This window comes from Eretmochelys imbricata, chromosome 13, assembly GCF_965152235.1.
Source record: "Eretmochelys imbricata isolate rEreImb1 chromosome 13, rEreImb1.hap1, whole genome shotgun sequence".
Lineage (NCBI taxonomy): Eukaryota > Metazoa > Chordata > Testudines > Cheloniidae > Eretmochelys > Eretmochelys imbricata.
Window position 1 is genome coordinate 1,441,327 of NC_135584.1, and position 24,480 is coordinate 1,465,806.

The 24,480-nt window shown below is 43.7% G+C and overlaps 1 protein-coding gene across 1 annotated transcript in view; it reads left to right on the plus strand.

Moving 5' to 3' along the window:
* Positions 1-24,480, plus strand: part of CTNNBL1 (catenin beta like 1) — a 102,621-nt gene that overhangs the window by 43,791 nt on the left and 34,350 nt on the right. The window contains exons 10-11 of the mRNA XM_077832089.1: positions 671-819; positions 16,495-16,676. Of these exons, the coding sequence (XP_077688215.1) occupies positions 671-819; positions 16,495-16,676 (331 nt within the window). The remainder of the gene's footprint in view (positions 1-670; positions 820-16,494; positions 16,677-24,480) is intronic.

A 24,480-nucleotide genomic window follows, 5' to 3' on the forward strand; every position in this document is an offset into this window, starting at 1 on the left:
TTGTAGTCATGTGAGGCTTGCATACAGGGAAGGTTTGAGGAAGAAACTAAGCAAAAAACAAGGCATAAAGACTAGTGACAACAGGGGAGGCCCTGTCTTTGGGGTGCAGAAGAAAAAAATCATAGGAAAAACTAACGAAGTGGAATTGTTGGGCAGAGATTGGTTGGGAGGAGGTCAGGAATGGCATAAGTGACTATCAAGGGGTGCTAGTGGGGTGGTGGTAGGGTGACTATTTCAAGTGATCATAGATTTCTTTAGTACACACAAACGAGCACAAAGAGGAGGTCATCTGAGTACACAGTCAGCAGTAGTTATGCCTCTGGTAATCAGCTGTAACCTCATTGCGCTGTAGGTCAGGTAACCAACCTGTTCCCGTTTTTCCAGCACTTCCTCCTGTTGTGCTTTCGATCTAATCCCATTTGTTAGCAGCCATTTGGGACGTGGCAATAACAGTCAGCCACGCCACATGGGGTGAGAAAGGAGCAGAGATATGAGGGGTAATACACCGAGCGGGTGGTTGCTACCATTACAGTTGCAGGCTTATGCAAAATTGTAATTTACAAGTTAAACTCTGAAGTTTTGCCCTGCAAAATGTTAATTTGCGTTTGATGTCAGTGTCCATATGCAACCAAGTAAGGGCTTACATTTTTTTGTCCCCTTTGGCATACAGGTGTTTAAACGACACAATCCAAGCACGGCCGAGGAGCAGGAAATGATGGAGAACCTGTTTGACTCTCTCTGTTCCTGTCTAATGCTGAGCTCCAATCGTGATCGCTTCCTGAAAGGGGAGGGGCTACAGCTGATGAACCTCATGCTCAGGTACATGTATCTGACTTCTTGATCTCATTCATACTTAACCCCAACAACACATGCACGTGTGTCCAGACATCTCTGTCCTCATGTTCTGCCTCTTCTCTTTTCCTTCTGTTTTACTTGGATCTTCTCAGATCTATAAATCCTCTTCCTAAAAAAGCCAAAAAGAAAAACCACACACTCTACTACTATTCACCGGCAACCTCTCTGCCACAAGAGGAGTTGGAAAAACGTCCAGCGGTGCCAACAAGTACAACTGCTAGTGAAACAAATTGGGTGGTGTATCCCTGCCAGCTTTTTGCTAAATGCACCTGTAATTAATCCAGGTACTAGTCTGGAGGACACATTCCTTTTTGGGTGATACCCCTTTGTCCCAACACAATACTCTCCTTTGATATAGCCAGAGATTCTTAACTTTGTGCTTGTGTCTCCATCCAGTCCCTCTCTCGCAGCTGAATATCTCACTGATATAATGCTCCATCCATCTCACATCCCTGATAGGTCTGTGTAACAATCCCAGTTCTGAATTTTGTGCACAAAAAGTGATTTTTATTTATTTATTTACTTATTTATTGGTGAAACTTCCCCTAGTGAGGCATTATTGAGATAAAGTAGCTGCTGGAAGATGCAAATATAATTCTGTCCTGGACAGACAACCAGGTGAAAGGACACTATAGGTCAGCCCACTAACCCACTAAGAATTTGGACTCCTACAAAGACAGACTACAGGTTGTGGGGGCCTCTGAACGAGTGTTTTTCTTTGTATCCAGATGTTATCCTCGCAACATTGATTGACCACGTTGGTAGGTGTTTTTTTTGTGAAAACTGAGGTGAAACTGCTTTTGGGAAAAAGAAAAGGAGTACTTGTGGCACCTTAGAGACTAACCAATTTATTTGAGCATGAGCTTTCGTGAACTAAAGCTCATGCTCAAATAAATTGGTTAGTCTCTAAGGTGCCACAAGTACTCCTTTTCTTTTTGCGAATACAGACTAACACGGCTGTTACTCTGAAACCTGCTTTTGGGAAATGGATATAAATGTGCATTTCCTATCCATGTACGTTTTGTGTCACACCATAACTCTCCAGTCCTCCTCCCCACCTCTTTGCTGGTGAAGCGTATCTCCTCCAACTTGACCTGGGCTCTGCCCAACCCTTGCAATTGCATGTTGAGGAGGCTGTCTGTCCAGTTCCCCCTGGTGCGGTGAGCTGCCTGTGGAGGCTGCTAGCAATGAGAAATGATGTATTCCTGCAGTGTATGGCTGGATAATGTGCAGCAGTGGGGAACTGAATAAATAACCAGAAACGTGGATTGTTCAGATAGGAATGCTGTGTTTTCTTAAGGCTAATTAAAGAAAAACTCCAAAGCGAACGACAAGGAGGAAGCTTCCCCCTGCCTCTAGGTTGTTTCTAATACTAAGTGGCTAGGCTAGTCTTGCAGAACTAAATATATGGAGTACTTGTGCCATATGGGTGGGAATTACCATTTGGATTTTTAATGGCTTTTTTTCCCTTTTTTGGACTGTGATGTTTACCATCCCCTTCACCAGGATCCCAGCTGAAAAGCTATGACAAGGGGAAATTTTTTCCCTTGACACTTTTCTTTTTTTAGTGGCCATAAAAGAGCAATGAAGGACAAAGCACAATTAAACTGCCAGCAACATCTGTGGTGTTGCTGCAGCCTCTGAAAGGAGTTGCAGTTTTGGAAATATGGCTCCTTATCCGAAGTGGAGCAGGGTAGAGTGGTGAAAGGGGAAAAGTAGGACTTATCAAATCTTGAGCTCTGGATCTGCACATGTTAGTCAATGATAACGGGGACTGGATTGCCCTTGAGGTAGAGCCTTGAACTATTCAAATCCAGTACAGGTCAACAGCAATCAGAAATCATTGTCGTCTGGCTGTTTGACCTGGCAACAGGAGCTGGTGTTCTGTCTGATTCCTTCTAGATAGATGCTCACATCCCCAAACCACCATCACACGTGGCATCGATTTGTCTCCTTGTTGCACATTTCAGAGGGAGCAGTGACTGGCTGGGCCTGGAGAGCGAACTACTCACCGTTCACTAAAAGTGGTTCCTGCAGGTCAAGGTTAAGGGCACCGATTGGGAGCTTTTATTGCTGCCACCTTTGCTTTGTTTAACTTTCTATGGGCTGGGAGTCCGACCCTCTCACTAACTCTAAAATAATTACTTCTCTCTTAAAGGATATAAAAGAACTTGAACATACTCGTCCACAGCACAGAAAGAGTGAACTATGTTCTATGATTCTCAATTCTAATGCGTGTTTCTTAACACCTTTTTGGTATGTTTTTTAGGGCTGTCAAGCAATTAAAAAAATTAATCGCGATTAATTGTGCGATTAAACAATAATATACCATTTATTTAAATATTGTTGGATGTTTTCTACATTTCCAAATATATTGATTTCAGTTACAACACACAATACAAAGTGTACAGTGCTCACTTTATATTTCTTTTTGATTTACAAATATTTTCACTAAAAACCGAAAGAAATAGTATTTTTCAATTCACCTAATATAAGTACTGTAATGCAATCTCTTTATCATGAAAGTTGAACTTACAAACATAGAATCATGTAAAAAAACAAACTGCATTTAAAAACAAATCAATGTAAAACTTTAGAGCCTACAAGTCCACTCAATCCTACTTCTTGTTCAGCCAATTACTCAGACAAACAAGTTTGTTTACATTTGCAGGAGATAATGCTGTCCTCTTCTTGTTTACGTCACCTGAAAGTGAGAACAGGCGTTCTCATGGCACTTTTGTAGCCGGCTTTGCAAGATATTTACGTGCCAGATGCGCTAAAGATTCGTATGTCCCTTGATGTTTCTACTGCCATTCCAGAGGACATGCGTCCATGCTGATGATGGGTTCTGCTTGATAGCAATCCAAAGCAGTGTGGACTGACGCATGTTCGTGTTCATCATCTGAGTCAGATGCCACCAGCAGAAGGTTGATTTTCTTTTTTGGTGGTTTGGGTTCTGTAGTTTCCACATCAGAGTATTGCTCTTTTAAGACTTTTGGAAGCATGCTCCACACCTCGTCCCTGTCAGATTTTTGAAGGCACTTCAGATTCTTAAACCTTGAGTTGAGTGCTGTAGCTATTTTTAGAAATCTCACATGGGTACCTTCTTTGCGTTTTGTCAAATCTACTGTGAAAGTGTTCTTAAAACGAACAATATGTGCTGGGTCATCATCTGAGACAGCTATAACATGAAATATATGGCAGAATGTGGGTAAAACAGAGCAGGAGACCTACAGTTCTCCCCCAAGGAGTTCAGTCACTAATTTAATTAACGCATTATTTTTTTAACAAGCATCATCAGCATAGAAGCATGTCTTCTGGAATGGTGGCCGAAGCATGAAGGGTCATATGAATGTTTAGCATATCTGGCACATAAATACCTCAAAATGCCAGCTACAAAAGTGCCATGCGAATGCCTGTTCTCACTTTCTGGTGACATTGTAAATAAGAAGTGGGCAGCATTATCTCCTGTAAATGTAAAAAGACTTTTGTCTCTTAGCGTGGTTGAACAACAAGTAGGACTGAGTGGACTTGTAGACTCTAAAGTTTTACATTGTTTGTTTTTGAGTTCAGTTATGTAACACAAAAAAATCTACATTTGTAAGTTGCACTTTCACAACAAAGAGAGTGCACTACAGTACTTGTATGAGGTGAATTGAAAAATACTATTTCTTGTTTATCATTTTTTACAGTGCAAATATTTGTAATAAAATAATATAAAGTTAGCGCTGTCAACTTTGTATACTGTGTTGTAATTAAAATCAATATATTTAAAAATGTAGAAAAACATCCAAAATATTTAACAAATTTCAATTCGTATTCTATTGTTTAACAGTGCGAGTAAACCGCGATTAATTTTTTTGAGTTAATTGCGTGAGTTAACTGCAATTTACAGCCCTAGTTTTTTTTTTAAAAAAAAGAAAAGGAGTACTTGTGGCACCTTAGAGACTAACCAATTTATTTGAGCATGAGCTTTCGTGAGCTACAGCTCACGAAAGCTCATGCTCAAATAAATTGGTTAGTCTCTAAGGTGCCACAAGTACTCCTTTTCTTTTTGCGAATACAGACTAACACGGCTGTTACTCTGAAACCAGTTTTTTTTTTTGTTAGTTTAGTGTTCATGACAGTGCAAAAATAGCAGAACACATCTGAGCATGGCCAGGGTCTTCATCCAGCCAAGCACTTTAAGCACTTGAAGTCAATGGAACTTACTACACGCCTGCTTAAAGCTGTTCATGCTCTGGATCGGGGTCCTAGTGCCTGCTTGCTATTCTGAAGTTTCCACTGCTGGACCTCTCCTGAGCAGATATGCGGAGTATTGCTGCTTATCACTGTTTGGATCTGGGGCTGTGGACAAACCTCCCGTATCTACGACACACAACTATGTGTGTATCCTTTGACTACTTAACTTAGGTCTTCGGAATTGCAAGGCTGTGGTGCTGAGCCCAAGTGTGTCTTAGCACACTTAGAACCCATAAAGCTAGCTACCAATTTGTTTACAGTCTCTGACTGTAAAGGAGACCAAAGGAGAATGGATAATATTAGTGCTAAGTGCCCTGGAAATACACTATAGGTGATGGCTTTGTGTAAAATGGATTTTAACTAGCCTGTCTGGGAGTGAGTGTTGGTGGTAGGTATTGGGAGAGGGAAAAGACTCCATTTTGGAGAAGAAGCTGAAAGGAAAGAAAAAGTATCTGGATGACCCAGACATTTGTAACCACTCACAACTCCTACGATGAAGGACTATTCACCTGCGCAGATAAGGGGGTGGCAGAAGATATAATAAGTCTGCCCTTCCAGATCACCTTCCATCCAAGGATTGCAAAGCACTGTACATACTAATTAAGCGTTGAAACCTACCTCTGTGAGGTGTGGGGAAGTATTACTGAGAGCACCTCTGCTGAGGTTTTGTGGCTGCCATCAAGGAAGAGTGAGGAAATGTGTGTTGTGGCTCCAATTAACCAGACGGTGAGTATTTACGCAGTAATCCTTAATCCTTGGGAGTTCCCATGAGCTAGGCTGACAGATCTCACAATTGTGCAGTTTTCACCAGTGAGACAGTGCTGCTAATGCAGGAACTGTGTGTGATCTAACATGGTAACTGCAGAAACTGCATGTCAGCACTGCCAATAAAGAACTAAACATTCCAGTCCGTTGTCTTCAAACCTTCACTAACGAGAGGAAGGAGCTGGCAAAAAGGACATAACTGTCTGCTAAAACTGAGGAAATATAGCAACCCCACACAGGGTGAAATATTGTACACTTCATTCAGTTCCTTGAAAGGATCATGGAGAAGCACTTGCGGTTTTGTCTTTATTTATAGTGACAGAATTAACACTTGTCCCCCAGTCTCTGCTTTTTATTAAGATGAAGGGAACATAAGAATGGTCACACCGGGTCAGACCAAAGGTCCATCTAGCCCAGTATCCTGTCTTTCAACAATGGCCAATGCCAGGTGCCCCAGAGGGAAGGAACAGAACTGGTAATATCAAGTGATCCATTCCCTGTAGGGACACCATCCCTGCACCATCCTGGCTAATAGCCATTGATAGACCTATCCTCCATGAACTTATCTAGTTCTTTTTTGAACCCTGTTATAGTCTTGGCCTTTACAAAATCCTCTGGCACAGAGTTCCACAGAGCAACTCTGCATTGTGTGAAAAAATACTTCCTTTTGTTTGTTTTAAACCTGCTGCCTATTAATTTCATTTGGTAGCCCCTAGTTCTTCTGTTATGAGAAGGAGTAAATAACACTTCCTTATTTACTTTCTCCACACAAGTCATGATTTTATAGACCTCTATCATATCCCTGCTTAGTTGTCTCTTTTCCAAGCTGAAAAGTCCCAGTCCTATTCATCTCTCCTCATATGGCAGCTGTTCCATATCCCTAATCATTTTGGTTGCCCTTTTCTGAACCTTTTCCAATTCCAATATCTCTTTTGAGATGAGGCAACCACGTCTGCATGCAGTATTCAAGATGTGGGCGTACCATGGAGGCAATATGATCTTTTCTGTCTTATTATCTATCCCTTTCTTAATGATTCCCAACGTTCTGTTCACCTTTTTGACTGCCACTGCACATTGAGTGGATGTTTTCAGAGAACTCTCCACAATGACGCCAAGATCTCGTTCTTGAGGGGCAACAGCTAAGTTAGACCCCATCATTTTATATGTATAGTTGGGATTATGTTTTCCAATGTGCATTACTTTACATTCATAAACGTTGAATTTCATCTGCCATTTTGTTGCCCAGTCACCCAGTTCTGAGATCCTTTTGTAGCTCTTTACAGTCTGCCTGTGACTTAATTATCTTCTGCAAATTTTGCCACCTCACTGTTTACTCCTTTTTCCAGATAATTCCAGTATGTTGAATAGGACTGGTCCCAGTATAGACCCCTGGGGGACACCACTATTTACCTCTCTCCATTCTGAAAACTGACCATTTATTCCTACCCTTTGTTTCCTATCTTTTAACCAGTTACCAATCCATGAGATAACCTTCCCTCTTATCCCAGGACTGCTTACTTTGCTTAAGAGCCTTTGGTGAGGGACCTTGTCAAAGGCTTTCTAAAAATCTAAATTCACTATATCCACTGCATTCCCCTAGTCCACGTGCTTTTTGACCCCCACAAAGAATTCTAGTAGATTGGTGAGGCATGATTTCTCTTTACAAAAACCATGTTGACTCTTCCCCAACAAATTATGTTCATCTATGTGCCTGACAATTTTGTTCTTTACTATAGTTTCAACCAGTTTGCCCGGTACTGAAGTCACGTTTACTGTCCTGTAATTGCCGGGGTCACCTCTGGAGCCCTTTAAAAAATTGTCGTCACATTAGCTATCCTCCAGTAATTTGGTACAGAAGCTGATTTAAATGATAGGTTACAGACGACAGTTAGTAGTTCTGCAGTTTCACCTTTGAGTTCCTTCAGAACTCTTGGGGGAATACCATCTGGTCCTGGTGATTTATTACTGTTTAGTTTATCAGTTTGTTCCAAAACCTCTTCTAATGACACCTCAATCTGGGACAGTTCCTCAGATTTGTCACCTAAAAAGAATGGCTCAGGTTTGGGAATCTCCCTCACATCCTCAAGGGTGAAGACCGATGCAAAGAATTCATTTTTGTTTCTCTGCAATGGCCTTATCTTCCTTGAGTGCTTCTTTAGCATCTCAGTCGTCCAGTGGCCCCACTGGTTGTTTAGCAGCTTCCTGCTTCTGATGTACTTAAAACATTTTTTGCTATTACTTTTTGAGTCTTTGGCTAGCTGTCCATCAAATTCTCTTTTGGCCTTCTTAGTTATATTTTTACACTTCATTTGCCAGAGTTTATGCTCCTTTCTATTTTCCTCTCTAGGATTTAACTTCTACTTTTTAAGGATGCCTTTTTGCCTCTTGTGCTTCTTTTACTTCGTTGTTTAGCCATGGTGGCTCTTTTTTGGTTCTCTTACTATGTTTTTTAATTTGGGGTGTACATTTAAGTTGAACCTCTATTGTGGTGTCTTTAAAAAGTTTCCATGCAGCTTGCAGGAATTTTAATTTTGGCACTGTACCTTTTAATTTCTGTTTAACTAACTTCCTCATTTTTGTCTAGTTCCCCTTTCTGAAATTAAATGCTGCAGTGTTGGGCTGCTGTGGTGTTTTCCCTGCCACGGGGATGTTACATTTAGTTATATTATAGTCCCTATTACCAAGCGGTCCAGCTATATTCACCTCTTGGATTTGATCCTGTGCTCCACTTAGGACTAAATCAAGAATTGCCTCTCCCCTTGTCGGTTCCAGGACTAGCTGCTCCAAGAAGCAGTCATTTAAGGTGTCAAGAGACTTTATCTCTGCATCCCGTCCTGAGGTGATATGTACCCAGTCAATATGGGGATAGTTGAAATTCCCCATTATTATTACTGAATTTTTTATTTTAATAGCCTCTGTAATCTCCCTGAGCATTTCACAATCACTATCACCATCCTGGTCAGGTGGTCAGTAATATATCCCTACCACTATATTCTTCTTCTTAGGGCATGGAGTTATTATCCATAGAGATTCTGTGGTACAGTTTGGTTCATTTAAGATTTTTATTTCGTTTGATTCTATGCTCTCTTTCACACATAGTGCCACTCCCTCACCAGCACGACCTGTTCTGTCCTTCTGATATATTTTGTACCCTGGTATTACTGTGTCCCATTGATTATCCTTATTCCATCAAGTTTCTGTGATGCCAATTATATCAATAGCCTCATTTAATACGAGGCACTCTAGTTCACCCATCTTATTGTTTAGACTTCTAACATTTGTATATAAGCCCTTTAAAAACATATCACTTTTTAGCTATCTGCCATTATATGATGTAATTGAATGTGACTTTTTTTTTCTTTTGACTGTTTCTCATCAGATCCTACCTGTATTTTATCTTCCGTCCTCTCCTCCTCACTAGGAAATAGAGAATCTCCATTAGTAAATCCTCTCCTGAGGGATGTGTCTGTCCCCTCTGCACCTGCCAGCTTTCCCCCAGCCATTAATTTAAAAACTGCTCTATGACCTTTTTAATTTTAGTGCCAGCAATCTGGTTCCACTTTGGTTTAGATGGAGCCCATCCTTCCTGTATAGGCTCCCCCTATCCCAAAAGTTTCTCCAGTTCCTAATAAATCTAAACCCCTCCTCCCTATAGCATCATTTCATCCACGCGTTGAGACCCTGCAGTTCTGCCTGTGTCACTGGCCCTGTGCATGGAACTGGAAGCATTTCAGAGAATGCTACCATGGAGATCCTGGACTTCAGACTCTTACCTAGCAGCCTAAATTTGGCCTCCAGGGCCTCTCTCCTATCCTTGCATATGTCATTGGTACTTACATGTACCACGACCACTGGCTCCTCCCCAGCACTGCACATAAGCCTATCTAGATGTCTCGAGATCCACAACCTTTGCACCAGGCAGGCTAGTCACCATGTGGTTCTCCTGGTCATCGCAAGCCCAGCAATCTATGTTTCTAATGATTGACTTGCACGTTACTAATACCTGTCTCTTCGTAATAACTGGAGTTCCCTACCCCCGGAGTGGTATCCTCAGTGCGAGAGGATACCACAACATCATCTGGAAGGAGGGTCCCAACTATTGGATCATTTCCCTCTGCTCCGGTTGGATGTTCTCCTTCCCTGTGGCTTTCATCCTTCTCAACAGTACAGAGGCTGTCAGACCGGGGGTGGGACATTTCTACTGTGTCCCGGAAAGTCTCATGTGTGTACCTCTCTATCTCCCTTAGCTCCTCCTGCTCAGCCTCCCTGGTCTCCAAAGCATGAACACGGTCTCTAAGGGCTAGGAGCTCCTTGCACTGCACGCACACGTATGCCATCTGCCCATAGGGCAAGTAATCATACATAGTGCATTGAGTGCAGTTAACTGGGTGCCCCCACTCTGTTGCTGGACTTCTGACTGCATTCTCTTTTTACTCCTGCAGCTGATTCCTTTGTTGTTGTTTTGTTTTTTTTCAGGGGGTGTTTTTTAGCTAAAGTTTGAAGAATTTAAGGAATGTTAAGTGTATGTAGCTTCCCCCTTACACTCCCCCAAGTTCTAACAGCTCTAACAAGTTCTAACAACTCCCAAGTTCTAATAGATGTTTCATCACCTGGTGTGTGAGAGAGGAGAGCTAGGTTGGAATGTTCTGTGGCTTGACTCCTGGTTATTTCCTAGGAGTAGGTTACGTTCTTTGTCTCCTGCTTCCAAGCACGTTAGCAGGTCTGTATCACTGGTGTAACTGCTCCATTAGCGAGATCATATATCCAGAGCTGCCAGACAGTGTGGTGTCCTTCAGCTAAATGGTTAGTTTAGCAGATAAAGTGACCCAAGAGATTCCCATGGACAACAAAGGAATGAAAACAGGTCTGGGTTACTTATGCTGAGATTTAAGACTATATATCTACCAGCAAAGGAAACTTGCACCTTGTGTGAACTTGTTTTCTCACTTCCCTTAGGGACTGCACATAGCCTTCATCTACTCTCCCATTAAATAGCAAACCATAGTCAGTGTTGAGTGTCTTCAGATAATGTATTTTTAAGTGACACATTCAACAAAAACTGGGCAAATGTTCTTCTTAAAGCAGAACTGAAATTCGTTTTCAGCCCTTATGTACTGGGCCTCTGTATGATACATCTTTATTCTGCTTAACTAATTGGCTGCTAAAATGTTCCACAGGGTTAATATAGTTAAAGTTAAAAATAAAAGACGTGGCGAATCAAAGCAGAGTGATACAGGAACGCTATTCCATATGGCAGGAACTGCAGAGGAAGTTCTTGTTCTGACAGTGGCAAGATGGGTAGCTGATGAGAGGATGGAGCAAACAAGAAATAGTCAATGCACACAAGGTAACTGTTTCAATAATGAGGGCAGTGTTGAACTGAGGCTTGAATTAATGGGGAGCCAGCAGTGGTATTCAAAAATAGACCTGCGGTGGGCATCGCCCTTTGTACGTGTGGGAAGGTGGGTGGCAGCATTCTGCTCTTGAAGTCTGTGATCTGCGCCTGGGGGGCGGGGGGGTCATTGAGAAGGGAGTTGCACTAGTCAGATCAGGAGGATGAGCACTTCAGGAGAAGTGCAGATGGCTGATATTGCAGAGGTGGGGATAAACAGATTTGCATAAAGCAATTATGGAAGAAGCAGGAGAACAGAGGATTGAGGGTGACCGAAATTGTGGGCAGTGGAAACAGAAGAGAGGTCAGAGACAAGGTGAGACCTAGAGGAGACAGAATTCTTGAGGATGCACCTTGTGCCCAAGCGTGGAGCCTTGTTTATGTTGTGGGCTGCCTCTCATGAATGAGATAATTTATCAGCAAGATGGTGGCCACCACAGGAGGTTTAGAAATGTCACATTCAATTAAAGTCTGTCTTCAAGCACAGTTCAGGTTTCTGCTGGCCAGGAAGCACTTTATGCAGTGTGGAATCTCAGGCGCTGCCTTGAGCAAAAAAAGGTTCAGTTTACTTAAAAAGGCAACACAGGGAGAAAACCAGAATTGTGTTGTCAGCTTCCTTGAAAACATTGACACGAGGCTGATTACTTTTGCTGTAAAACCCTGTTAGGGCTTGGAAGAGAAGCGACCACCGTGTTCTCAAGGGACATGTTGAGAGGGATCTCTGTTGTGTAGCAAGAATAAAGTGAATCTGTCTTGGTTATTAACTGAAGGTGCAGCCATGCACACACAGACAAATGCAGCAAAGAGGGTGCACAGAAATTTCCATTGCTTGAATGACAGACATTTCTATTCTGAAGAAATTCACTGTGGCTTTGCTTAACCTGTGCAAAAGCAGTCTTTGACTGGGCAGCATAAACAAGTGGAATGTGAGCAGTACAAGGCCCAAAACCAGACACATGCATCTGTGATTGCACAGCTCCACAGAGCTTGTCTATAGTCCTTTCAAGGTGCATCTTTCATGGCTCTTAACATTCTCGTACGTTTACTAGTCCTGTTGTGCCCAGTGATCTCTTCAAAGCTCGGAATTAGACTCCTTGCTGAATCTTTTTTTTTGTTAAGCATAGACATTTTACCCAGCGTTTGCCTCACAGGGTCTGTCCGTTAGTCCATCGAGCATGCTATACTGCTGCTTAACCTCTGAGGATAGGACAAGAAGCAATGGACTTAAATTGCAGCAAGGAAGGTTTAGGTTGGACATTTGGAAAAAATTCCTAACTGTCAGGGTGGTTAAACCCTGGAATAAATTGCCAAGGAAGGTTGTGGAGTCTCCATCATTCGAGATTTTTAAAAGCAGGTTAGACAAACACCTGTCAGGAATGGTCTAGATAATGCTTAGTCCTGCCTTGAGTGCAGGGGACTGGACTAGATGGCCTCTCGAGGTCCCTTCCAGTTCTATGATTCTCAAAGTGACTAGTATACAACATACTCACTGGATCCCCCTTGTCCACATGCTTGTTGAACCCCTCAAAGAATTCTAGTAGATTGGTGATGCATGATTTTCCTTTACAAAAACCACGATTATTTATTTGTCTTGATGTATATGGGGAAAATACAAATTTGAAGCATGAAAACCTTTTAGAAAGGAGAATGTGAAGCACATGTAGTGGCCCTGGTAGATGCATACAGTGCCTTTGTCCATAAGTGGTGTGCACAGGAGGTTGATTGTTACTCTGACAGTAAGTGCTGCCATTAAAAATAACACTACAGCTCTTGTGGGGTCTTCTCTGCACAAGATGTACTCTGACCTCTGCGTAATGTAATGGGAGAGATGCATGGCTGGGATGGGATGGACTGAATGACTTCAGAAAACCCTGCTTATAAGAGACAGGATGAGGTATAGAGACAGGGTTTATAATAATTGGCTTTACATGTATGCTAATGGGGGTCCGGAAAACCTTGGCAACTATCCTTTTAAAGAAATAGACATTACAAAGGATACTTCTCTTATATCCAACAGCATCAGAGGAATAAACCACAGGGTGCTATGTGCATTATAGTGCTTCACAGTCCTTCTGTTAAACTAAGATAACCCTCTATTTGGTGGGCTGCACGTCTGCTTGTGTTTGAATTAGTGCTCAGCTAAAAGATACTTCAATAAACCCAGATGAGACTAAGATAAACTACTTGCCCTCCAGTAGAATAAATATTTCAAATAAAATCAACCCTAGACAGTCCAGTCAAACAGCTATTGATCTCTAAAAGCCTGAACTTAAATCCAATGAATATTCCAGAGATAGCTCTGTGCAACCTGCCTAAATGCTGATCAATAGGCAATTACTTCCCTCTGAAAATATTTCTTAGACTATTCAGCCAAAAAAAGGACTTTTATTTTTTAGCTTTTTGTTACTTTGACCCAGAATGCGAGGGAGAGTTTGAAGTGGGAAGGGTCTGCAGGTAACAAATAGGACCGGGAAAAGATTGAACCCCCAAATCTCAATTTATATGTGTGTGTGTGTGTGTGTGTATATATATATATATATATTTTAATCTAATGCATAACTAGCATGAGTAAGGCCAAGGTCTTAGCAGAATTTTTAAAAAAAAAGACATTTACTGGATATTGAAAACATCCACAGTTACACTAGGCAGGGTAACTTTTTTTGGTTGGGCTATATACTTTTGTGCTTCAGGCATAAGATAACCACTGATTCACACGTTTCAGAAAAAAGAAAAGGAGTACTTGTGGCACCTTAGAGACTAACCACTAATTCACAGAGGTTAGGAAAAAGCTTCCACTGTAGCCATACTATTCTGTAATTATCCACTATGGGGTTTCTTGCACCTTTCTTTGAAGCATCTGATCCTGGCTGCTGTCAGAGAGAGGATAATATAGTAGATGGACTAGTGGTCTGCTCTGGCCATTTGTATGGGTCTATTAAGAGGCAGTGAGAATTTTACCAGTTAAGGGCTTGATCCTGCATTGTCGGATTTTGTTGTAGTTTGGGGTATGACAGGAATGCAGACTTGGGCCCTGAGTATGCATTCTTGCCAGCCCCTCAGTGTTCAGCAGCATGGGCTGGATAGGGCTGCATGGATTCTTTTGTTCTTCAGGTTGTGTTGTTCTTGCACGTGTTCATCTGATCCACTTGGTCTGCTAGCTGAATGTTTCTATGGCTCCTTTCTCAGTTCATGTTTCACAGGTTTTTTAAAATGTATCACCAAATATGCTGTGATCGATTATGTTGCTGATGTGAGATGCATAGATTTTAAAATACTACTTCTGAGGTGCCTGCCTACAATGTGAATTGCAAACGTTAAAATTACAAATTCCTATTAAAACCAAATAGCTGAAAATCCATCTGCTTTCTTCCAAGACATGATTTCAGGGGACTGAGTTTTCTCTGCTACATTTGACATCACCAATAGGAAAAAATTTAGTGTGTTCATCACTATTGATGATGTTAACTGTTGTCATAGAAAGGCCAAACTGGGAACTTGGCATGTGTGGTAAAGACTCTTAATTCAGCTTTAGCCAAAAAAGTCGCTTTATGGAATGGTAACCATTATTCCTTCCACTGCCACTGTTGTGTGGGAAACGTCTTTAAGTTTATTCTTTAATTATTTAAATGCTGACTTGGTCTGTGTGCGGGACCCCAAGAAACAGAAGTTTTCCCCAAGCTGTGCTCTCTGCTCCGAAGTGTTTACAGGGTTATTAGAGTAAACAGAACATACTAGATGCAGACACCTAAACATGCCTTTAGTATCTCATCATAGCGAGAGCTAGATTCCTACTTCAGGTGAGCGTGGCATGTGTTAGCGTTTTCAAGCCTCCTTCATTGCTAAGAGAGAGGCCTGTTTATATCCTTGAGGGGACATTTTAAGGTGCCTAGCATAACACTTTGAGGCCTGGACTCTTATTAAATGTTACTCTGCATAGAAAATATATTTAACTGTGCTGTTATTTTTTTGGGTCAATTTGTGCAAGGCAGTTTATTTTTCAGTACCTTAGTTGTGGTACATCTATCTCCCCATGCCCGCCTGGTAGCGTTGTCAACTGTCTAATCGCGCAAATCCAAAGACACTTGCCCCGCCCCCTGCACTGCCCTTCCCTGAGCCCATGCCCCGTCCCACCCCTTCTCCGAGGCCCCACCCCTGCTCACTCCATCCTCCCTCCCTCCATTGCTTGGTCTCCCCCACCCTCACTCACTTTCACCAGGCTGGGGCAGGGGGTTGGGGTACAGGCTGTGGGAGGCAGTTTGGGTGTGGGGTGCAGATTCTAGGATGGGGCAGGGGGTTTTGAGGTGCAGGAGGGGGTCCGGGGGTCAGCGTTTACCTCGAGCGGCTCCCAAAAGAGACTGGCACACCCCTCTGGCAGCGGCTCCTAGGTGGGTGGCCCAGAAGGTCTCCACACGCCGCTGCCCACAGGCACTACTCCCGCAGCTCCCATGGGTCACAGTTCCCAGCCAATGGGAGCTGCAGAGCTCAGGGTGGGGGCAGTGTGTGAAGACACCTCCTCCCCAGGGGCTGCAGGGATGTGCCGGCCACTTCCAGGAGTTGTGTGGAGCCAGGGCGGGCAGGAAGCCTGCCTTAGGGCTGCTGTGCTGCCGGGGGCCCCTGGGCCCTTTTAAATTGCCAGGGCCCCATGGCAATTGCCCCCTCTGTCGGCTGGCCTGCAAATGAGGCTGTCAAAACGAGCATACTAGTTTAGGAAAACCTGCACAAAGAGATGCCTTTTCAATTTGCCTCTGAATGTGGCAGGTTTAGTGGTGGTTTTGTTCACATCACCAGGAACCCTTCCTTGCTTTCATGATATAGACTGTTGTCCAACAGGAACCCAACGGAGGTTAGTCTACTCATGTCCTCTCAGCTGACCTCACGCTCAGTTGGAATCCTGGTCCCTACGGTTAACAGTACTTGGTGCAGCACACGGAACACCATGCTCTTTGCGTGGCCGCTTGTAAGACAGCATGGAGGTAGACTGCTCTTGTTGTAGCAGAAGAGAGCGTGAAGCCTGTTTTGCCTTCATTGTTGATTTGAAAGGGAGAGATCCAGGGAGCTAACGGTTCTGCTTATCGCAAAACAAGGCACTTAGAGGAATTTGTGCAAAGACTCTTCTCACTTGTTTTTGCCATGTTAATGTTGCCTCTTCACACCGCCTCTTCCAACACCTATAAATGAAGCTTTACTCCATAGCTCTAGGCATCACTCCCATCCTGAACACAGATACTGTCTTTTCACAGAGAAAAAAAGATCTCTCGCAGCAGTGCTCTGAAGGTACTGGACCATGCTATGATTGGACCCGAGGGCACAGACAACTGTCACAAGTTTGTAGACATCCTGGGTCTGAGGACTATCTTCCCACTCTTCATGAAGTCTCCAAAGAAGATAAAAAAAGTCGGAACAACTGAAAAGGAACACGAAGGTAGGACTCAGCCAGAGTCTGTCCTGTTACAGGATGAGGTGGAAGGGGAAAGTAAATTTTTGAAAAGCCCATGCGGGTTTATGGATAGAACACCAACCCTTTCGTTGCTCCCGCGCAGCATAACATACACAGCAGCCTGTGCATTCACATTGGTGCCGTGTTAGCTGTTCACACAGATGCTTTGCTTATTTCAGTACCAGCAGCTCAGAGTGGCTCCATTTCCCGTGTGGCTGTTAATAAGTTATTGTATATGTGTACATGTGTCTGCTGTTTGAAGATCTGTCTCTTTGATGCAAAACTCTTTTGAAAAGAGTAATGAGGCAACTACAAATGTCACCTCAAAAGCAGTGTTTTCAGGGCTCTGAGCGCTGAAGTGTGACTCAATGAACATCAGGCATTGCAGAAATAAACTAGTAACAGCTAAAGTTCCTCTCTTTGTTTCCTTTTTCCTCTGGGAGACCCTGCTTTACAGAATGCTTCAGTAGAGTACTCCAGGACCCTGTAACCTGAGCTGGGTCTGGTCCTCCTCCTGCTGTCAGTTATCATTTTTTTCTGTATACTGTATATAGTTGAAATGCGTCTTGCAGGAGAACTGTAAATACTGACAGTGATGCTTGGGCTTTGTACCAGAGATTTCCTAGCTGAACTTTCCAGGGGGCAATTCAAACGGTTGGAAAAAAACAGTGAGGAGTATGAGTGGATCTTAAATAGGTAACTGTCTTATTTTGAGTGATCCATCCCGTTGTCCAGTCCCAGCTTCTGGCAGTTGGAGATTTAGGCACCTTGGCTAATAGTCATTGATGGACCTATCTTCCATGAACTTATCTAATTCTTTTTTGAACCTGGTTATAATTTTGGCCTTCACAACATTCTATGCCAATGAGTTCCACGGGTTGACTGCATTGTATGAAGAAGTAGTTGCTTTTGTTTGGTTTTAAACCTGCTGCTGATTAATTTAGTTGTGTGACCTCTAGTTCTTGTGATACACAAAGGGGTAAATAAGCCTTCCCTCTTTCTTTCTCCATATCATTTATGATTTTATAGGCCTTTAGCATATCTCCCCTTAGTAGTCTCTCTTTAATCTCTCATCATACGCAACCTGTTTCATACCCCTAATCCTTTTCGTTGCCCTTCTCTGTACCTGTTCCATTTCTAATACATCTTTTTTGAGATGGAGCAACCAAAACTGCATGCAGTATTCAAGGTGTGGGCATGCTATGGATTTATCTAGTGGCATTATGATATTTTCTGTATTATTATGTAACCCTTCTGCCCGTCAGAGTTGGCAGCAACAAGGGCCGGGTTCAATATCTAGGGGATCCATTCCAATAACACAATGCAAACCGGCTCGAGCCCCCACCCAGTGACCTGGGACAAACATATACCACCCCCGCTGGGCGCCTCCAAGAGGCAATACTTCCCCTCTCGCAAGCACATAGTCTGAGTGTAGCAAAAGCCTTTTAATAACAGAGAGAAACAATGTGGCATTATGTTGGGGAAACACCACCAACAGGATTCATAACACAACCCATGAGCAAAAAAAACCCCACCCCAAGCAAATTGGGGCATGCCCTTTTCCCTTTGGTTCTTGAGTCCAGCAACCCCAAATCACCCAAAGTCCAATGCCCCAAAAGTCTCTGTCTCTGGTCAGGGCAGCCCCAGAGTTCGAAAGTTTATCTGCGGAGCTTTATCTCCCAACCTGGGTGGAAATGGGACGGGGGTAAGAGGCACCTTACATGATCTGAAGCTGACCGCTCCATAGCGGCGCTCCGCTCCGCCAGCCGCCCCACGGACTCCTTCGCTCAGCTCCACGGCCCACAAGCAGCTCCTGCCATCCACAAACCGCTCCGCGTCGAACTGCTTCACCAGCCGGTCTGCAAGGCACTCCAGCCGTCCCGCAAACTGCTCCACAATATATCTTCAGGCTCCCCCACTACTTAACACAACACTCAGTGATTTCAGCTCTTAGGTGAATTCAGCTTGTAGTAGGGGAGCCCCAGTGCTGGTGCACTGTCAGCCCAAAGTGAGCTCAGCAGCCTGTAACTAGACTTCTAATGAAATCAAAATTAGCTCTGATATTCCACAGTGGAGAGAGGAGGAAGTGCAATTAGCATGTAAGGCCCTCACCAAGGGGCCCATGCCCCCAAGTATTAATACTTGTCCCCAGCCTCTCTCCCTTCACACAGTTTTGGAACCCATGACCCTTGCCTAGCGAGTGCTACTTAGTTGATGGCGAGTCCCTCCATCATAACAAAAGGCCACGTACAGTTCCAAGCACAGTTCCCATAATCAGGGTAATAACAATTTATTATTCCTGCCCCAATAACAGAGACACTGGGGATCCCACAGCAGCCAAAGTGACCATTTGGGCAGCTATGGTCTCATTCTAGGCGTGGTGGGTGTGCCTATGCAAATGAGATTGGCCCCTGAAGTTCTTTTCCACAACTTGCCACACCTCACCACCAGATGTCAAGGTGGAGCTCATCCTGACACTGCTTACATCTATCTATCCTTTTCCTAATGCTTCCTAACATTATTGGCTTTTTTGTCTGCTGGTGCAAATTGAGCAGCTGTTTTCAGAGAGCTACCTATACTGACTCCAAAAACTGTTTCTTGAGTAAAAAGAAAAGAAGGACTTGTGGCACCTTAGAGACTAACAAATTTATTTGAGCATAAGCTTTCGTGAGCTACAGCTCACTTCATCGGATGCATTCAGTGGAAAATACAGTGGGGAGATTTATATACACAGAGAACATGAAACAATGGGTGTTACCATACACACTGTAATGAGAGTGATCAGGTAAGGTGAGCTATTACCAGCAGGAGAGCGGAGGTGGGGGTGGGTGGGAGGAGAGAGAAACCTTTTGTAGTGATGATCAAGGTGGGCCATTTCCAGCAGTTGAAACGGGGGGGGGGAGGAGAGAGAGGAATAAACATGGGGAAATAGTTTTACTTTGTGTAATGACCCATCCACTCCCAGTCTTTATTCAAGCCTAAGTTAATTGTATCCAATTTGCAAATTAATTCCAATTCAGCAGTCTCTCGCTGGAGTCTGTTTTTGAAGTTTTTTTTTTTGTTGAAGAATTGCCACTTTTAGGTCTGTAATCGAGTGACCAAAGAGATTGAAGTGTTCTCCGACTGGCTTTTGAATGTTATAATTCTTGACGTCTGATTTGTGTCCATTTATTCTTTTATGTAGAGACTGTCTGGTTTGGCCAGTGTACATGGCAGAGGGGCATTGCTGGTACATGATGGCATATATCACATTGGTAGACGTGCAGGTGAACGAGCCTCTGATAGTGTGGCTGATGTGATTAGGCCCTATGATGGTGTCCCCTGAATAAATATGTGGACAGAGTTGGCAACAGGCTTTGTTGCAAGGATAGGTTCCTGGGTTAGTGTTTCTGTTGTGTGGTGTGTGGTTGCTGGTGAGTATTTGCTTCAGGTTGGGGGCCTTCAGTGATAAGTTACATACCATAGTTAATAGTTCTGCAGTTTCATATTTGATTTCCTTCAGAACTCTTGAGTGAATTCCAGCTGATCCTGTGACTTATTACTGTTTAATTTGTCAATTTGTTCCAAAACCACCTCTACTGACACTTCAGGCTTGGACAGTTCCTGAGATTTGTCACCTAAAAAGAATCACTCGGGGGTGGGGATCTCCCTTACAACCTCTGCAGTGAAGACCAATGCAAAGAATTCATTTAGCTTCTCCACAATGGGCTTGTCTTCCTTGAGTGCTCCTTCAGCCTTTCGATTAGCCAGTGGCCCCACTGGTTGTTTTGCAGGTTTCCTGTTTCTGATGTATTTACAAATTTTTTGCTGTTGTTTTTTTTGTCTTTGTCTAATTGCTCTTCACATTCTTTCAATTTGATTTGGAGAATACCATGACACCTCCAAGACTGTGTTACATTACCTGCCTCTGGCTCAGACCCCACACTGAACTAACTTCAGCCATCTCTAGTCAGGGTAGAGTTTTTGCTATGGTCAGAATAGCAATGCTGAAAAGCAGCCAGGTAGGGGGGAGTCTGTACTTGTTTGTGTTCGAGAGGGAGTCTGGATGGCAGGGAATAAAAGCGACAGATTCAACGAGCAGCTGTTTTCCTCCTGAAAAATGTGCCAGGAGTGAGCTGTAACAGTACATTTGCTTTAGAGCACCAACATTAGAAATTTGATAACATTATATTAATGAAGGCAATGGCTTGGCAAGACAGCTCCTGGAAGGCATGTTTGGGCTGTAATAGCTGCTGTGATGAGCTCTGCATCTTGAATACAACAGGACTGGGAGAGGGAGATGATAAAACAAAGCAAGAAATGCAGGCCTGGTGTGGCTGCTGCTTTCCTAGCTGCTTGTCTCTGATGTGGGGAGGATGCTTACTTGCAGGCCAACGTAGCAGTGCCAGGGCTAGGTATGATTTATATGAAGGCTGGCCAATTCAGGTTCCATTAGCTATTTATGTACGTGGTCCTTGTTTTTCATAGGTGGTGGTGAGGAAGAGATGCTCTTTTACATTGTTACTTGGATTTGCATAATAAAACTGGAGAGAGGGATCTGGTGAGACATTCAGATGATCGATTTGATGCTGTTTTGGAATCTTATTCCCAGGAGGAAATAACAATTCCCTCATTCCCTTTATGGAGGAACCTTAATCACTATGCTAAGCTGTGCGATTTGGAGTAGGGAGACCTGGGTCTGCTGGCTGTGCCACTGATTTGATTCGTGCGTTTGGGAAAGTCACTTAACCTTCATCTCAGTTTCTTCCTCTTCAGTCTGTAGACAATGCCTGTCTACCTACCTCATGGGTGTATTGTGAGGATTAGCCAGTGTATTGCAAATCCTGCAAAAGGGCTAGGTTATTAATTATTATTTATATTTTAAAGTGAAGCAGAGTTCTGTCTTCTGGGGGAAGGGGAGTGGCATGTACTGGGCTCCTTGTTCACATAATTCTAGATCATTATTGGTCAGCAGAAATGAGGGACAGAGAGAGATGAGAGTCCAGAGATGATTTTTATAGAGATTTTTTTAAAAAATCCTATTTCCATAAGTCCAATTTTCTATGTTTTGCATCATTGGGCAGGTGAGGTATTGGGTTTATAGCAATTTAAGTTCATTGAGATGTGTAACAGGGTTCCCCTGGATCCTGTCAGGGCCATTGTCCTGGTGTGTACATGTGCCTGTGCCTTGCCAAATGTTTCGCCAGCAGCAATGCAACCCAATAGTGGTTCTGTGCTTTGGGGAAATACGGCTTGAGGATAGACACTGTGAGCCACTGATAGAACGGGAATACTGAAATACCTTGTGGTGTCCACGCTGTGATTGGATCCCCGGGGTGCAGCTGGGACGGTGGGACCGCGGGACCGCTGTGCCCCCTTAACTGTCTCCAGCCTGGGTTGTCTCTCACAATGCCTTGCTAGTGACCAGCAGCAAACCCCTCCAGGCGCTGTGATCACTCGGCACAACCGCATGCGGAGCCCCACACCCAGCTGGCTTCATGAATGCTCCCAGAGCCACTCATGCATCACACAGAGAAAGGCACCAGAGCCAAATCCCCCCCAGCTCCCAGCATGGTACCCCAGGAATATACCGTCTTGTACTGCTCAGGATGGGCGGTGCAAATTTATTAATTGGTTCACCACTTCAGCAATGGAAAGTGGACATACACCAGCCTTTGTCAAACCTGAGCAGATTTACCACATACTTCAGTCAAACTCACTGGTAAAGATAAACAAATTTATTGACTATAAAAGGTAGATTTTAAGTGTTATTAAGTGATAGGCAAAAAGTCAGAGTGGTTACCAAAATAAAATAAAATATAAGCACGCAGTCTAAACTCTCAATCCTATTAGACTGGGCAGCAACTAGATTAAGCAGTTTTTCTCACTCCACTGGATATCGCAGTCCTTAATATACAGGTTTGGCCCAGGTTTAAAGAACAATCTCCTGCGTTGGAGTCTTGTCTTCTTCTCAGTGTCTTGGTTGTTTGCAGCCTAGGTGGGGGCAGGAGAAGGACCTAGTGTGTGTCCACTCTGTCTGTTTTATACCCTCTGTCCATGTGCTTGGGGAGCACAAGTCCAGGCATGTCCGGGGGCATTGTTGAGTCTCTCCAAGCAAGGCTGAGCAATTCCCCTGATGTGGCCTCATGCAGGTGAGTCATTGCATTGTAGCTCCCTTGCTGGACAGTGGCTATTGATGGGTTGTTTGACACCCCGTCCAGGCATTTGCAAACTTAACACCATTAATTTGGGCTTGAAATGGGAGTGGCTGGCTCACTACAAAAGCAATTTCCCTCCTTTGGTATTGACACCACCTCATCAATTATTGGGAGTGGACCACATCCACCCTGGCTGAATTGCCCTTGTCAACACTGATTCTCCACTTTTAAGGTAACTCCCTTCTCTTCATGTGCCAGTATATTTATGCCTGTATCTGTAATTTTCACTCCATGCATCTGAAGAACTGGGTTTTTTACCCACAAAAGCTTATGCCTAAATCAATGTTAGTCTTTAAGGTGCCACCGGACTCCTCATTGTTTTTGCCCGGGCGTTGGCTACTTTCCTTGCTGTTAACTCTGAGGAGCTAATATCTGGCTGATTCCCGAATTTACAGCATATTTTAGTGACCACCATACAACACAATTCTCATAACTTCATATGCGTTAATGATACGCATATATGGACAGAGAAATGACTTTCAGCAGATCATACCCTTTCCCCTGATACTTTAGAAGGCATGCTTTATATGTGAGATCACGATTATATGAAAATGAGGAATATGGGGGTTACAGTACGCTTCCCCAAGGTATATAATGTCACACACGCACACTAGTCTTAGGGGGAAGTGTGCTCACTCCTAGTGTCCTGACTGATTCTCACTATGCTCTGTTATCCCCGAGCCATGCCGCCTCATTGTGTGCCCCCTGCTTGTCCAATTGGGAGTGGACAGTTATGGGGCGTGCTCAGGGCACTGCAGTATGTTTTTCTCAGTGGTGTTCTCATAATCTTTGTGCCACCTGGGAGGGGAGTGGAGTGGAGTGGCAGCTTTGAGAAGTATTGATTTCTGAGGGCTTTTTGCTTGCTGGCACATGTCAATCATGGAGTTTTTATCAGGGGTGAAAGTTTCTGCTGTGGGAGCTGATCAAACAGGAGAGTAGGAATAGGAGCTGCTCTTCCATTAGAAAAGAGCCAGGAGCTTATGGCAGAGCCCTAGCAGTGTAGTTGACAATAGAATGGAAAGGTGGGTTTGTAGATTTGTGCTAGTAGTAATTTTGTGAGTCCCTGAAGATGTGGGGGTGAAAGCTGCACATTGTCAGGAACGTTGCAGTCACCACATCCAGTTTGGGACGGCAAGCGTTACAGTTGGGTTTTGGCTCAAGCTCTGCTGTGGTTGCAAGTGGGGGTAAAATGGAGTAAAAAACAGCTCTTAATTTATTTTTCTCCTGGATGTAGGTTTGTTTTAGACTCCTCCTGTACACAGAGTTCCTGGTTTTTGGAGGAGGGCCCTGAGGACAGATGCAGGATCTGCTTCAACACTTATGAGGCTCAGTGCATGTTTCTCCATGGCATTTCTGAGCTCTGACCTTTTTCCTTCTGTCCAGCATTCCTCTCTTTCCATCCTGATTGTCCTACAACCTCATGCTAACCTCTCTACATGCTCTGGGCCCCCCATCCCGGACAGAACTGCTTTTGTACAAAGAGCTTCTTTGTAGCCTACCATTGTGCCATATCACTCTGGTCCCTCTTTCCCCGCTACCTCCAGTCCCAGCTTCCTTTCCTCCCTTTCAAGGCCCTGCGTTACTTTGTCCTT